Here is a 16,496-nt window from a genome sequence, read left to right as displayed (position 1 = left end):
GTTAAGGGCTGCTCTGTTTGCCTTGAAACCATTTCTTTCTTCTGCTGACCTCGCTTGTGTTTGGGGATTGTCGAGTTAATAGCAAGTCCTTGGGAGAAAGATGGTGGTGTTTCAGAGCTACTTCTGAAGAAGATTGTCAGATCTGCTGTTGTGCTAAACTGGGCCAATTTAGGGTCATATTTTTGTGGTTAGCAGAGTTGAAGGAGGGAGTGGGGATGAAATGGCCTCTGGGCAAGATGATGGAGGTGGGCAGGAAGGGTACCATGACACTAGGGTCCTGGGGAGAGGGGAGAGCAGTGCCTGCCCAGTGGCAGTGAGTAACAGCTGCAGTGGGGAGGAGGGGGCATGCAGGGAGGGAGCTCCACCCCTGGACTCTTGGCCACTTAATAGGAGGTGGGGTCAATGAAAGGGAAGAGGGCCTGGCTGGAGGAGCTTTTGAGTGGGACTAACCCAGGCTGTGTCACATGAAAGGGACTCCTGGCTTCGATCTTCCTGAGACTCTTTTGTGACGATTCTGCTTGTCCAGAGTAGCTCTTTCAGTGAGACTGGTGGTCACATAGTGAGCAGGGGTGGGGGTGCCCTGCTGATCTGCCCTCCCTCACCTACTGCTGAACCCTAATTTCCCAAAGGGCAGGGACCTATGACCCCCTCTTGCTCCTCACATAATGCTTGGCAACTTGTAAGCCACTAAGTCAGAGTTTGTGCAGTGAATTAAAGTCATGGCAACATGGATAAGGAAGGGCATGTGGCTTGGATTCTCAATATTTGTGTGGTATACTGGACTCTGTAAAGTGCTTATGGGCTGATTATCTCATTTGAGCCTCATAACAGTCCTGTGAGGCCAGTAAGGCAGAGAACAGTGTCCCTGTTTTATAGAGAAGGAAACAGAAGTGAAGGAACTTTCCCAGAGCACACAACTAATAACTGGCAGAGCCTGAACTTGAACCCAGACCTTCAAGCTTCTAATCCAGGGCACTTGCTTCGACATCGTACTCTTTGTCCTTTGAAGAGGTACCTGACCGTCCTCTGTACATCCCGTCCACAGGAAGCATCTGTAGCTCCTTTGCTGGTATGGCAGACAGTGACATGGGAAGCCAGGAGGTCTTCCCCACAGAGGAGGAAGAAGATGTGACCCCCACCCCAGCTAAGCGTCGAAAGGTGAGGAAGACCCAACGGGACACCCAGTATCGCAGCCACCATGCCCAGGACAAAACTCTGCTGAGCCAGGGCCGCCGGCATCTATGGCGAGCCCGAGAAATGCCCTGGAGGACAGAGGCTGCCCGTCAAATGTGGGACACCAATGAGGAGGAGGAGGAAGAAGAGGAGGAAGGCCTGGTGAAGAGGAAGAAACGGAGACGACAGAAGAGCCGAAAATATCAGACTGGAGAGTACCTGACAGAGCAAGAAGAAGAGCAGCAGCGGAAAGGGAGAGCAGGTAAGGCAGGCTGGGGGCTTGTGCCCCAGTGAGCTGCTGTCACTCGTCCCCAAACCACAGTGATGTTGGCCTCTGGGGACCCTCGGGCATTCTGGGTGTTCCCATCTCTGCCTTCTCTTCGCCAGCCAAAGGCCTCTGCACCCATAGAAACCTGGTGCTATGAGCTCCAGCTGCCAGAGGGGGTCACTCAACTCCAGTCCCAAGGTTTTGGCTTGGGGTTCAGATCGAATGAGTCTGGACTGACCTGCAGGTGAGCGGAGGACATGAAGGCCCGAGCCCTCGTATAAGAGTCTGAACCTGTGGGCAAGGCCACAGTGGCATCCTTGGCCTAGAACAACTCGTTACCAGGGAGTTCTCTGGTTGGCTTGAGGGGATCTGGGTCTTGGGAGGTTGGATTCTCTCTCCTAGAATCCTGGGTTCAAGAAGAAAGAGGCATTGGCTGCCTTTCCTGGGATGCCTCCAGCCCCTACACTAAAAAGAAGTACAAAGTTTCCTCAAGTTAACAGAAGAACTTCAAGTAGAAGCGGGCACAACTTTGCTTTCTCAATTAAAGCTACAAAGGTTATTAAGAGGCAGAGTGAAGCTTTGAGGTGACCTGAGGTGGCATCATTTTTTGTTGGACCTGAGTTGGAAAAGCAGGCAGACCAAGGAGAAACCCAGGCTTTCTTTGGCTACATCAGATGCATCATATGTAATCGTGGAGGCACAGACTGTCACCAAAGTTAATTTATCAGTGTATCAGTATGTTCGGCTAAGTACTGTTTGGGCCCATTCCTCATGGTTTTTTTTGGGGGGGGGGGCACATTTCTGTAGTGGATTTCTAGATGAGCAAAAAGTGTGTCTCTGGGTTCCATAAGAGCACATCTGTCTCTTGCTCTCTCCCTCTGACCTCTGCCCTTGAAGCAACAATTGATTGTCTCTGATAATGTATGTATCTTGAGCCACTGGGAAATATCTACAGTCTCCCTTTTCTTGAAAACTGAATAACTGTGTTCTGAGGGGGTAGTAGATTCTGGCTTTGCTGCAATGCAAAGACGGCTAAACCTCATTTCCAGTTCTGTTTAAGTAGAGATGTATACGATGGCATCCCTACACTGCAGAGGACAATGGAGCTCATTTTCATCAACTGTATGAGAGAATGGAAATAATTTTCCCTTTTTCCTGCCAGAGCCATAAGGGATCGGTCAGGAATGAGGTGTCAAGCCATTGGTCTCAGCCACTTGTGTTAGGATGAAGAGGAACTTTTGTGTCACCCAGTCTTCTCTAAGGAGAGCTGGTTTCCTACAAGCTTGGACGCTTCCTGTGGAACTTACTGGTTTTGGAATCAGAAGGACCTTCGAGGTTACCTGGTTCTGTTTTCCACCCAAAGCAGAGATCTCTGGAACACTGCACTGTTGACAGGTGGCCTTTACTTAAACACCTCCAGGATCATGGAGAACACTGCTTAGCAAGGCATCCTGTTTGATTTGGGGGCAGCTTCAATTGTTGGAACGCAGGTTATTATCCCTCCACGCACATGTCTAAGGGTCTTGAGTCAAGGCTGTTGGCTTTGGCTTATGGTTTGGTTATCTTTCTCCAGACTGATGGTGACACCTTCATGAAGAGATTGCCTGGCAAACATCTCTCTTCTCAGGAAAGCTCGGATCCTTCCTATTACTACCTATCTTTGAGGTTGACATCAGGTAGTCAGGCAGAGGCCAAACTATAGATAGGTCACCCTACTTCTGTCTGAGTCTCATGGCCTTTTCGTTTTTTTTTTTTAAGGATTTTATTTATTTATTTATTTGAGAGAGAGAGAGAGAGAGAGAGCATGTTGTGCACTAGTAGGTGGGGAGGGGCAAAAGGAGAGGGAAAAGCAGACTCCCTGCTGAGCGTGAAGCCCAACGCTCCTCCATCCCAGGATCCCGAGATCATGACCTGAGCTGAAGTCAGACGCTTAACCGCTTAACCGGCTGAGCCACCCAGGCGCCCTCATGACCTTTTGTTTTGTCCTGGACTTTGGTATCTCCCTCCTTGACCTGCAGAGGGGATAGGAAGAGCCACTTCCACTCACACACCTACTACTTCCACTCTGTTTCTTTCTGTGCTACTCTGAAGTTCTTGCTCCACTGCAATTGAATAAACTCTAGAGCCTGCCCTGCCCTGGGTAAACGGTGTAGGGAGCTACTGCTTTTCCTGTGGTGGTGAATGCTGTAATATGGCTTCCCCATGTTTCCTGAGGTCCTCCCTCACAAGGCATAGTTCTGTTCCTTCCTCTTTTGCCTCAGCCCAGACTTGCATCAAAAGCCCTGGTTTAGAATGTTCTGGTTGGAATTGCCATTAGAAGCCATGTAACACAACAGTTATTGGACAGATGTGGGGACCCACTGGTGGGTTGGGGCTAGTTGGGAGAAAGGACTGGTATGACAGCTGGCCTTCTAAGAGCTGTATGTAACCTAGAGCCAATTCCTCATACTCTAGTGATGGCTCCAACATCTGGATTTGCCCTTGGTAATGTCATATGTAAGAATACATGCCATAGTCGAAGGAGGCGAGTTAAGAACTCTTGGATCTTGCTTAACCCCCTTGGTTCACAAATTGGAGAAACTGAGGCTGCAGTTATTCATTTCCTAGACATCCTGATCTTTTGCCATCTGTTCAGTTCTGTGGGGGAAATAAAGAACACATGGGCAAAGCCCTCCCTAAGTAGCTTGCACTGTGATAATACGATAAGGATGACTTCTTTATAGCACCTTATAAAGGGGTTTTGTATATGTTACTTCATTTAATTCTCACACCAATCCTCTGAGGTGGAATATATCTTCTCCATTTTACAGACATAGAAACTGAGGCTGTAGGAGATTCTGACTTGCCTCCAGCCAATCATACAGTAGTGGCCAAGCCATGTAACACTAATATTAGTTAAGAGATGAGGGTAAACCCAATCTATCCCCTCTATACATGGGGTTTAGGACTGACCTGTGAGATGAGGCTGTTGGCACTGAAGCTCCCAGTGCCACTCAGGGATCTGTGCTCTGCATGTGGAAAGAGCTATAAGAATCACAGCACACTTTCTCTTTCATTGTTTTTTTTTTTTTACAAAAGATTTTATTTATTTATTGTAGACAACAAGAGTATATGTGAGTATGTGTGCCAGGCAAGTTGGGGGAGGAGCAGACTGTGAGGGAGAGAGAAGGGGAAAGAATCTCCAGCAGACTCCATGCTGAGCTTGGAGCCTGACTCGGGGCTCAATCCTACCACTCTAAGATCATGACCTGAGCTGAAACCAAGAGTCAGCCACTCAACTGACTGAGCCACCCAGGGGCCCCTTGAATCGCAGCCATGCTTTTTGAATCCAGAAAGTGCTTTGTCTAGTGAGCTGTGGCTGAGATGTTGTCCAGTGTATTCCAGTGACTTGATTTTCAACCAGGGCAGACAGTAGCTTTCTGTGACTGCCCACCAGCTAAGTAGGCCCATGGCACCTTATGGTTTCAGGGAATTTTTGTGGCTTCGATCTTGGTATCCTCAGAGAGTGACCAACCAGGCAGTCAGGTAGGAGAGCTGAGGCAATGAAGGAAGACTTCTCCATTTACGCCCCACCCTAGTATACTTCATACTTTGCTTCAGCAGAGCTGCTAAATTTGTTTTCACACTGGAATGGAGAGAGAGACCAAAGCGATGGGGGAAGAGCTGAAAAGAAAGCTCTGATTTGCTCTGGGCTACGGGGGAAATCCTTTTAAAATTACCCTCATCTTGGGGACAGTTAGATGGGCTGCCCCCTGCTGGCAGGGCTGGGAGTCATCACCAGCTTGGAGAGAAGGGATTTTGATACTGAGGTAGTGTCCACTTGAGAGACATTTAGTGGAATTGTTGGCACCACACTAGACACTGGTAGCTGATAGACAACTTGGCATTGAGATTCTAATCCCCAAAACCTTCTGATTCATCTTAGAGGAAGGCATTGCTTTTCTGTGTTCCATTTCCCTGATACCCATTTTTTCCTGTTTCTTGCCTTCAGATTTAAAGGCCCGTAAGCAGAAGACTTCCTCCCAAAGTTCGGAGCACCGCCTCAGGAACAGGAACCTTCTCTTGCCCAACAAAGCCCAGGGGATCTCAGATTCACCAAATGGTTTCCTCCCAAATAACCTGGAGGAGCCAGCCTGCCTTGAAAATTCAGAAAAGCCATCGGGAAAACGAAAGTGCAAGACCAAGCATATGGCAAATGTCTCAGAAGAGGCAAAGGTACCGTTGCCATTGAGGGGAGTTGATGGGAAGGGAGCAGGCTAGGATGGCGGGCTTTCTAGAGGCTCCCCGATCCATAGTCCTCTGAGTGAGTGAGTGAGTGGATGGGGAGGACCAAATTAACTCATATATTGTTTTAAGATTTTATCTCTTTATTTCAGAGAGAGAGAGAGAGAGACAAGCATAAGCATCAACAGTGGGAAGGGCAGAGAGAGAAGCAGACTCCCTGCTAAGCAAGGAGCCAGACACAGGATTCAATCCCAGGACCCAGACACAGGACTCAATCCCAGGACCCTGGGATCATGACCTAAGCTGAAGGCAGCTAGTTTACTTGACTGACTGAGCCACCCAGGCACCCCTTAACTCATATTTATTAAAGTATTTTGAAGTGGTTCTAGAAGAGTTGGGGGTTGCATTTGAAGAATGGAAACTAAAGTTATAGTTAACAAGAGTCTGCAAGCTCTCAGGTTTGGTTCTTAATGGCTTTTCCTCAACAGTCCTTGGATCTCCTTTGAGTTAAGAAAGAGTTGAAGAATATGGCAGGATGTTAGCCTGAATAGCTTGTTAACATCCAATCAAGAAGCTTTTGTCTGAGCTTAACTCCCTGGAAACCAGTCAGAGTTTTCTGAATCAATCAAGGTAGAAAACAACTTGTAGAAGCAAGGATGTTGATGTCCAGACAAAGGTTACTTGAGGGTAGAGCTGAAGGAGTTATAGCTGCCCTTCCCCATCCCCAGCTCACCAGTTCTTTGCTTCTACAGGAAGCAGAGGAACAGGCAAGTGGGCACTCACCAATCAGTAGCCAGGCCAGCATTCTAGAATCCCTGTTCATAATTGACATCTTTTTGGGGGTCTGATGTTCACATCATGGGTTTCGGGTTCTACATTGTACCATTTGAAAAAAAAATCACATAGTCCTCAGTCCTCAGTAAGCTTTACATTTGAGAGAATCAAAGATCCAGGCTCAAATGTCATTGGCGACCCCCCCTCCAAAAAAAAAAAGATCATACTGGGTTTGTTTGGTGGTTGGATTTTTCTAGCTCTTTCCAGCTCCAGAGCAGGGATCCCTGGGTGGCACTGGCAAAAGGTGGGAGACCCAGGTGTTCATCTCCCCCTCTTTTTTCCCTTCCTCCTAGAATCTGGTTCTAGCTCAGACAAGGTATTCAAGCTTATTTCCTCATCCTTAAAAATGGAGATGATACTTCACATCCTTTCTATCTCACAAGGGTGCTTGGAGGAACAAAGGAGGCAATGGACTTAAAAGGCTTTGATAACTGTAAAGTGCTCTTTGAGGTTGGTGTACACTCTTGAGCTTCAGGTCAAGGCAAGGATGAGAGAACAGAGGCATGGAGTGGCAAGATAGTAGTGACCATTCCCTCAGACCCCCGGGGCGGGGGAGGAAGAAAGAACTCTGCTTTGTGCTGAGAGCTCCGTTCACATGGTTGTCCTTAATTCCCACAACAGCTGTTAGAGGTGGGCATTGTTGTCCTCATTTTATGATGAGGAAACTGAGGCTCTGGGAGGCTAGGGGTCTTGCACGAGGTCACCCAGTGGTTCTAAGTGACAGAGTGGGAACACGAAGCAGACCTGACTGCCCAGGCTCTTTCTATGGGCCTCCACCCTATGAATGGGTGGCTTCTGTCTGTATCTGGGAGACATCGGGGGTGGGGGCGGCCAGTCAGGGACACACTGCAACGCTGAGCAGCTCTGGTGAAAGGTGGGTGTCCCCCTCCTCTTCCCCCGCTACTCCTCCCCAGACACTCAGATGGCCCTGTCCCACACAAAGGTGACCAGCCTCCTGACATTCAGCGGCACACGCTGATAGTTGTGTCTGGTTATTCCGCCTGGCACTGTGTCTGCTGAAATGTTCCTCCGAGAGAGGTTCTGTCCCTTCACAGAACCTCCCTTTCTCCCTCCTGCCTTTCTTTCTTTCCCAGTCACCACCACCTGCTCTGGATGCCCCCATGGCACGGTGCTTTGTAGTGGGAAGTGAGGTGGGGGGAGGGTGGGGGATATGCCTGCAACACTAAAGCTGGGGCACTGGCCAAAGACTTCTTCCCACAGGGGCTCTAACCAGGGGGGATGAAGGGAGGGGCGGGGCCCCCCATTTATCCTTGCTCCTCCCCTTCTCAGGCAGCTTCCGTTGTCTCTGGCAGCTCTTGCCCCCAGAAGGAGTGTTACCCTTTGGCTCCTGACTTGGCTTAGCAAAAACCTGGGAACTTTACCCTGCATTCTCCAGTATTGCCATTATCTACCTCTGTCCTCGTGGCAGTAGAGCAAAACTCTACACTCATAGGCAGTGCCTTCCTGCTAGTGACTGGGCCTCTCCTCCCTTTAGGAACAGGGATGGATAGCAGCTCTGGTTGTCTTGGGATTTACTAGAGGAGACAAATGCCCTGGGCTCTGGTCTTTTCCCTGCTGCCATTACTTTCTGGACTTTATGATTTTCTAGGTAACTTTTCTGTCTGCCCAGGGCTCTGCACAGAGATGGCTTGAATCAAGTCAACAAATATTTGTTGTGATGATGTGTCCAGCCCCGAGAAAAGTGTGTAAGGAACAAAAGAGAAGATGACAATATAAAACCAACCCTGAAGGAGCTTCAAATCTAGAAGGGGAGACCAGACTTGTCCATGAAATAGTGGAAGGAAGTTAAAAGCCTGGCACCAGGCACCAGATTGTTGTAGGCTAGGTGTTCTGAGTATGCGGAGAAGAAGGCTAGAGTGTTGTAGAATGTTATAGAAGACATAGGATTTTCATGAGATTTGGATAAGTGGTATGTATGAGTTGATTATTGTGGTCTGACAGATTACCCTCAAACTTAGCAGCTCAACACAACAAACATACTATCTTCCACAGCTACTAGGGTTCAGGGACTCATGAGCAGCTTAGTTGGGTCTGGCTTAGGGTCTCCCATGAGGTTGCAGTCAGGGTATCATCCAGGGCTCCATTAAACCAAAGGCTTGACTGGGGCAGGAAAGTCCACTTCCAGAGGGGCTCTCCCACATGGCTGGTCATTGGCAGGAGACACCTTCTCTCCTTGCCCTGTGGGCATCTCCAAAGGACTGCTTGAGTGTCCTCGTGATGTGGCAGCTGGTTTCCCCCAGAACAAGTGATTCAAAAGAGAGTGAGGCCGAAGTCACATTGTCTTTTAGGAAATGGCTTTGGGAGTCACACACTGTCACCCTTGCACTCTCCTGTTGGCTACACCAGTCAGTCCTGTCCAGTGGGGCGGCAGGGGGTGCTATGTAAGAGCACAAATATCAAGAGGGGTCATCAGGGACCATATTAGTAGCTGGTGAGGGCAAAGTCTGCCCCCTGGGTGCCTAATGATTCATGTCCCTCCCACATGCAAGGCTGACCCACCTCTCCCCAAGGCCCCCTGAAGTTTTGTCCAGTTAGGATGTCAGCTCCCAGTTTATTTATTTTTATTTTTTAAATTTTATTTATCTGAGAGAGAGAGAGAGAGAGAGCATGAACAAAGGCAGAGGCAGAGAGAGAAGCAGACTCTCTATTAAGTGGGGAGCCCGACACAGGGCTCCATCCCAAGACCCTGAGATCATGACCTGAGCTGGAGGCAGATGCTTAATGGACTGAGCCACCTAGGTGCCCCCAGTTCCCAATTTAGAATCTCATCATCTAAATTAGGTCCAGGTGCAGATGAGGCTCCTTGGGTCTGGTTACTTGAGTACAGTTGCTAGAACACAGTACTTCCTCATCTGATGAGCCCATGAGGGAGAAAGTGAAGCTCAGAGAGGTTAGGCCTTAACCCAGGTCTTGTAGCTAGTGGGTGGCATAGGCAAGATTCCAGACCTAGGTCTGTCTGACTCTTGAGCCTGAGTGCTTTCTACTACCCGATGTGGGCATGAATGTGATCTAGGGCTGTGGTACAGAGGAAGGTGGGAAGAGGCTGGGGCAGGTTATTAAAATTTTATTTATTTATTTATTTTTAAAGATTTCATTTATTTATCCATGAGAGACAGAGAGAGAGAGAGAGAGAGAGAGAGGCACAGACACAGGCAGAGGGAGAAGCAAGCTCCATGCAGGAAGCCCGATGTGGGACTCGATCCCCGGTCTCCAGGATCATGCCCTGGACTGAAGGTGGCACTAAACCACTGAGCCACCCGGGCTGCCCAGAAGGTAGGCTTTTGCAACAAGAGTGAAGGCCTTAGCAGCTATGCCTCTCCAGTCAAAGATACCTGTCTCCGCTTCTCTATTCTCAGTTCACTTCGATGATTTAGAAATAAGACTTGTAAAAACAAATGGAAATTGAGGCAGGTAAAGAAGGCATGCAGGGTCCTTGGGGGAAGCTGGGATGTCTCCTCCGTCTCTGATTTCCAATCCCTTGATCATTTGCTGGCGTATGTGATTGAGGAGTTGAGTCCCTTGGCATCTACTCCTTGGGTAGGAATAGATGGGAATCTGTGCTGATCCAGGACCCCATTTCTGCTTTCCAGGGCAAAGGTCGTTGGAGCCAGCAGAAGACACGATCTCCCAAATCTCCCACTCCAGCAAAACCCACGGAACCATGCACACCCTCTAAGTCCCGAAGTGCCGGCCCAGAGGAGGCCTCTGAGTCACCTACAGCCCGGCAGATCCCCCCAGAGGCACGTCGGCTCATAGTGAACAAAAATGCAGGCGAGACTCTCCTGCAGCGGGCGGCCCGTCTTGGCTATAAGGTAGGGAAATCCCCCAGTGGCATGATGCCACTGCCCTGGCATCTGCAGAGAAGCTTCCATGACTCTTCTGGGGCTTGGGCAGGGCTTTGTTTGGGGCTTCAGCCTCCACTGGACTCTCTTCTACTGCCCACATGGCCTCTGGGGCCACCTGGCTGCCCTCATGGAGTATGGGAATGCAAGCTCGTTTGAATATCAATTGGGAATGAAAATAATTGAAAAATTGCTAATCCAACACATTCTTAGACCAGAAATGGGATTTTGATGTTGTCTTGAATTTTTCTTTGTGGTGCTTCCCACCCTACTCAGAGGAACAGGGGCTCCTGCTCACTCTTCATACCCTCTGGCTCCCCCTCATTTCGGCTTCCAATAGCAGACGAGTCAGTAGTGCTTCGGAGGGGCAGGGCTGGGCTCCACTTCCGAGAGGCTACTTCCCTGTGGGTTGGAAAGAAAGCAGGAAAGGAAGCTGGCATTTGTCAAGCATCACTTTTGTCCCATTAAGAGCTCTGAATTCTTCATATCATTTTATCTTTACCACTGACCTATGGAGATAGGTTTTATTAGCCCCGTTTTACACACAAGAACATCAAGGCTTAGCACTACTAAATGATGTGTCCAAGACCATTCAACTAGTCTGAGTTCACACCAGGGTGTTTTTGATTCCCACATGCCAGGGTAGGGTGGAAGCCTACTCCAAGACCATAATTCAATTTTGTTGTCAGACATTTTTGTTGATATGAACTCCTTGACCGGGAATCTTTGCCCACCACACTGATGAGTTCCTAAGGATTTGCCCTTAAGGGTAGAGCTGCTGGGTTTTAGAGCAGGCCTTGATTTCTTTAAGGCTTCCAATACGTATAACTGACTCACTTAAAGATGGTTGCACTCCCAGCCAGGCTGGTCGGCACAGGAGAACTGCCTTGACAGTGTCTCACTGGCAAGCTGCCCATCTTTCTTGAGCACCTAGTGTGGGGGCCGGGATAGGTGCCAAGGGAGATCTAAGGAGAAAAGATGACCAACCCCTGCCCTCAAGTTTAATCTTCTTTTACCTGGGGCCAAACCAGCAAGTAAGAGACCACAGCAGAGAGAACCAACCAAGACAGGCCAGGAGCGGGTTGGGCAGCCTGCCACGGGAGGGAGGAGTAGTCTGAGGCCTGAGGGAATAGGTGAACGCTGTCTGCATTGGTGCGGGTAGGGGGCCTTGCACTCTCCCGGGTACAGGGAGCATGATAGTTCCTATATCCAAGAGATGGCAGCTCCAGCACAAGCGCACACTCCCTTGCATGTTCGCTCATTTCCTCACTCACCCGTTCTAGCCGACCAGCCTGTGAGCTTGCTGTCAGACAGGATGCTTAAGCCACCCATGTTGCCCAGGCCTGGGAGAAGGCTGGTAATGGGCCCCTGGTCCTGCTGCCCACTTCTTCCCCTCCCCCTCAGCTTATCCACTGACTTCATGCCAGACTAGCTGGGGTGCTTGCTTCTAGTCCTGGAGTCCTGCCTCAGGTCCTATGCTGTAGCCCAGGGAAACTAATCACTAGTATATGAATGAATGGCCACACTGGATTATTCTCAGAGCAATCCCGATTTGAGGGGAGGGCTAGAACTGGAACAGCGCTTGAAACAATTAAAACCAGCATCCATGGATAGCACTCAAACCAATTCTTTCCTCCTTGTACTCCAATTACCATCAGAGGCTGTGCTTGCCACCACCTGCCTTATCTCTGGTCTTCTGCTGCCTTGCAAAGCCCCAGACTAGGGAACCAGTGCTCAGGGAGTTGAGGCCTGAGAGTTTGAGCTCTGGGCGGGCAGGTGAGTCTCTCTGCGGACCTCACAACAACAACTCACACCAGATCAGTGAGTATTCTTGGTCAAAAGAAATGTCTCCCCACTGCTAAGGAAATAGCCCAGAATGGAGACCCTGGCCATGGCATCTCAAGACTGACTTTGTCGACAAAAGATTTCAAGACATGCCCCTTAGTCCCTGGAATAAAGTGCAGGCCCTACGACTTCCTCTTTGGACATTTGGAGACCTTCGAACCTACTTGGGGTGATTTCAAGAATTTAGGCCTCTCTTTGCTCATGGAGCCATCCCTGTCCCTATAGGACGTCGTGCTCTACTGCCTCCAGAAGGACAGTGAAGACGTGAATCACCGCGACAACGCTGGCTACACGGCCCTGCATGAGGCCTGCTCCAGGGGCTGGACTGACATCCTGAACATCCTGCTGGAGCACGGGGCCAATGTGAACTGCAGCGCGCAGGATGGCACAAGGCAAGAAGGCCACTCCCCCCCCCTCCTGTCGTGTCCCGTCCGTCCGTCCCCCCGACCTCTCTCCAAAGAATCTGCTGCAGCCTGGATCTTCCCAGCACACCAGGCCTCGTCAGGAAGTATTTCTTGGGAAGACCCTGGACTGCAGGGGGAGGCAGTTTAGGGCAGGAGGTGGGGGGAATATATTCCTAGCTGGCCAGTCCACACTGGCAACTAAAGGGAGGTGAGGGTTATCCAGGGATCATCCTATCAAATGTAGCTTTACCAGAAACAGCACTCAGGTGTCCCTCCCAATCCTCCCGGTGGTGCATCTGTCTCAGGTAGTGTCTTGGGCTCTAGGAAATGGAAGACTGACGTAGGGTATAACATCCCAGATTTGACTCTTGATTTGATGTCTGTATGCTTTAAAAAAAAAAAAGATACCTGCTGTGTCTTCAAGAAATCACACTCATTCCCCTCTGTCAGAGGACCTACTTCCTGGGCAAAATTGAGACATGAGCTGCTTACCAAGCAGGGGCACTTGGGTTAGAAGATGCAGGTTTTGCTTCACTGCCACCTGGCATGTGGAGTCACTCTGCTCAACCCTGCTCCTGGGTGGTCATTCAGATCTTTCTGTTCATACCCCTAGCATCTGCTTTAAGTTTATTTTCAGGTTATCCTGAACTCCAGAGCTTCCAGTGGAGCTACATTGTTACCTTAGGGACTGTCCCAAAATATCGAGGGAACCTAAGAGAGAGAGATGGGAGAGAGGAGAAAAGAGGCAGAGGAGAAGGAAGTGGGGAGATCTGAGTAAGGGGTGCAGTTCAGAGGTGGTTCTTCCACACTGACTTACCCATATGATTCTGGGCTCATCTTATTTGGCTTTTCCCTGATAAAGTAGCTCGGGGCTAGACATCCACGTTCCCACTTGGGCCCTGTTGTCCTCACCCTGTATCACCTCCACAGGCCAGTTCATGATGCGGTGGTCAATGACAACCTGGAGACCATCTGGCTCTTGCTGTCCTATGGGGCTGATCCCACACTGGCTACCTACTCGGGACAGACAGCCATGAAGTTGGCCAGCAGTGACACCATGAAGCGCTTTCTCAGCGGTAAGCACAGCCCGGGCTTGAAGCCATCATCCTTGGGGCTGGCCTCTGATTCCTGAACTCCTGAGGAGATTATCTTTCATCTCCCTCCATCTCAAACAGCTCCCATGAGGGGCGTCAGCCCTCTTTACAGGCTTTCCTTGAAGTGTCTCAGAAATCTCTATACACTTTGAAAAGCCCAGAGGTCCACTTCCTCTTGTTCCTGTGCCATGAGCATCCATATCGCATGCATCTTCTTCAGGAACATGGCAGCCCACAGGGACCTGTTTCCCAGCGAGATATGTGGGGTAGGTGTGGCCCCACTGATAGATTGAGCTGGGGCAAAATGTGTTGACCCCAGTTCTGAGTGGGATGTTAGCTACAAAGAAATGACACTTGGCATTTACCTTTGTCTTTGTACTTTCTCCTTTTTGGTGATCAGAGTGGAACCCTTGGGACCCATCCTGATGCGTTTCTTTTTTTTTAAGATTTTATTTGTTTAGAGCAGCCCAGGTGGCTCAGCGGTTTAACGCCGCCTTCAGCCCAGGGTGTGGTCCTGGAGACCTAGGATCCAGTCCCACGTTGGGCTCCCTGCATGGAGCCTGCTTCTCCCTCTGCCTGTGTCTCTGCTTCTCTGTGTGTGTGTGTGTCTTTCATGAATAAATAAATAAAATCTTTAAAAAAAAAGATTTTATTTATTTATTTGAGAGAAAGAGAGCAAGCATGAGCAGCGGGGAGGGGCAGAGGGAGAGGGAGAAGCAGGCTCCCCACTGAGCAGGGAGCCTGACTCCAGGGGCTTGATCTCAGGACCCCAGGATCATGACCCAAGCTAAAAGCAGATGCTTAACCCCCTGAGCCTCCCAGGTGCCCCTTGATGCTCAATTTCTCACAGCCCCTACCTATGGTCACTGATGTTGCCTCTGCACCCCCGTTCCTTTTTCTTCCTCCCTCACCTGGCCTCTCTAGAAAAGTACCTTATATTTAGGCCCATGGCAAGGGCCACAAGCCAACATGCATTTATCTTCTCATTAGTGGAGAGCCACTGTTTGTCTACAGTTAGATAGCTCTACTGAGCCGGGCAGCAGGGCAGAGGGCAGGACGGACGTCTAGTATGGGCATGCTCACTGGGATTCTCCTCAGACTTGATCTGATAAAGGAACCCCCCCTCCTTAGTGACATCACAACTCGGCCCTTGCTCTAGCAGTTTCTTCTTCAGACTGCCAGAGTGCTGGACAGATGAAGCAGCTGGCTGTTGTCTCATTGACCCTGTGTGGAGGGTCCCGTGTTTGTGGTGGAACCCCTCTTAGACCGGGAGCCTATAGGACCAAGGGTTTGCCCAAGGCCACTCACTCTGACCTAGGCTGTGGCCCTCATTAGTCCTGGATTCCTACCTCCCCGAAGATCCAATTCAGGGCTCCCAACCAGGGGATCATTTATTTACTGAACAAAGATTAACTAGATAGCTGATGATGGAGGGAGAAACAAAGGAATGTGAACTAAAGGTCCCATGGAAGGAGGACTAGGTGAGAAGCACCACTTCGATACTAATAAAAACTGAGGGAAAGTGATGGGAGGCTGTGGAGGGAGGCCTTGACTCCTGCTCAGCCAGCCTTCATCTAGTCTCCAGTCAACCTGACTAAACCCTATAGTCACCGTCTACAGGCCTCAGGCTTCCTTTGGGACCCAGTCCCTGCTTAGGGGCAGAACTGCCTTTTTCTTCCTCCCAGCTCTGAGGTCCGAGGCCCCTGTCCGTGAAGGGCAGAGCAGTTTGGGGATGCTCATTCAGTCATTTGTCCTGGGCTAGTGATGACTTTTGTTTACTTTGGGTGCACCATCATGAGAACGCAGGCTCAGGGCAAGCCACACTTTGTGGCCTTTTCTCACATACCATGTGCCGCACGGACTGTTTTTACACACACACACACACACACTTTGTGGCCTTTTCTCATATACCATGTGCCGCACGGACTGTTTTACACACACACACACACACATTTACATTCAACTTGATTCCCAGGAGAAGCTGGCACTGATGAACACCTAGAACTTCTCTACATGATAAAAGTACTGCATGAAGCTCTGTCTCTGATCAACAGATTTCATCCAGGAGCCTCTCTTGGGGCTAGAAACTGTCCTCCTGGGGGTCTTGGGCTGCTCTGGATCCAAAAAGAGCCATCTCTGACCACATTAGTAAGCAGACAAACTCTTTTCTTCCCTGACCCGTTCTCCAAAATCCCAAAGGAATTCAAATGTTGAAACCATTTTCAGTAGTTAAAAATTTAGAAACACGTTTTTTCCTACTCTCATTTCTGTTAGTTAATTCCAACTACTAGCCAGCCTTTTGATGCCTCTTTAAGCTAACCCGAATGCCAGCCCACGTTGCAGAGTTAAGAAAAGACTTTTTTCTTTTTTTTAAGATTGTATTTTTAAGTAATCTCTGTAACCAATGTAGGATTCGAACTCACAACTCCAGGATCAAGAGTTGCATGCTCTACCAACAGAGCCAGCCAGGTGCCCCAAGAGAAGACTTTTCTTAATTCTGGCACTTGGTAGCCTGTCCAGGCCAAACACCTTCATTCAAATCTTAACATTGCTTCTCGACTTCATAGGCACTGAGCTATAGCCTCCTAGTGGGGGCCAGGAAATGAAAGGAGTGTTAGAACAGGGCCACCTCTCGACCATGTAAATATCAAGTGCTGGTCAAAGGCAGACCTCTGGCTGGCTGTTTGGGAAAGTGCTAACAAGCCAGGCTAGGGCCTTGGCTCCACACTCCAGGGAGACAGTCACTGGCAGGAGTCAGCTGGCTCCTGCGAGAGGGCACTTGGGGCCCAAA

The 16,496-nt window shown here is 49.6% G+C and overlaps 1 protein-coding gene across 6 annotated transcripts in view; it reads left to right on the top strand.

Annotated features, from left to right (window-relative positions):
* The window catches only part of BCORL1 (BCL6 corepressor like 1), a 64,383-nt gene that overhangs the window by 36,074 nt on the left and 11,813 nt on the right, over nucleotides 1–16,496 (top strand). For 5 of the 6 annotated variants that reach the window (XM_077889270.1, XM_077889269.1, XM_077889268.1 and 2 more), the window contains 5 exons: nucleotides 1,046–1,435; nucleotides 5,433–5,656; nucleotides 10,111–10,332; nucleotides 12,433–12,599; nucleotides 13,542–13,687. In XM_077889270.1, coding sequence (XP_077745396.1) covers nucleotides 1,046–1,435; nucleotides 5,433–5,656; nucleotides 10,111–10,332; nucleotides 12,433–12,599; nucleotides 13,542–13,687 — 1,149 coding nt within the window. The remainder of the gene's footprint in view (nucleotides 1–1,045; nucleotides 1,436–5,432; nucleotides 5,657–10,110; nucleotides 10,333–12,432; nucleotides 12,600–13,541; nucleotides 13,688–16,496) is intronic. The other variant, XM_077889272.1, reaches the window with a different exon arrangement.

The sequence above is a fragment of the Canis aureus genome, chromosome X, assembly GCF_053574225.1.
Source record: "Canis aureus isolate CA01 chromosome X, VMU_Caureus_v.1.0, whole genome shotgun sequence".
Classification (NCBI taxonomy): Eukaryota; Metazoa; Chordata; class Mammalia; order Carnivora; family Canidae; genus Canis; species Canis aureus.
Note: the sequence above shows the minus strand (reverse complement) of the source record. Positions and strands in the feature narration are given on the sequence as shown.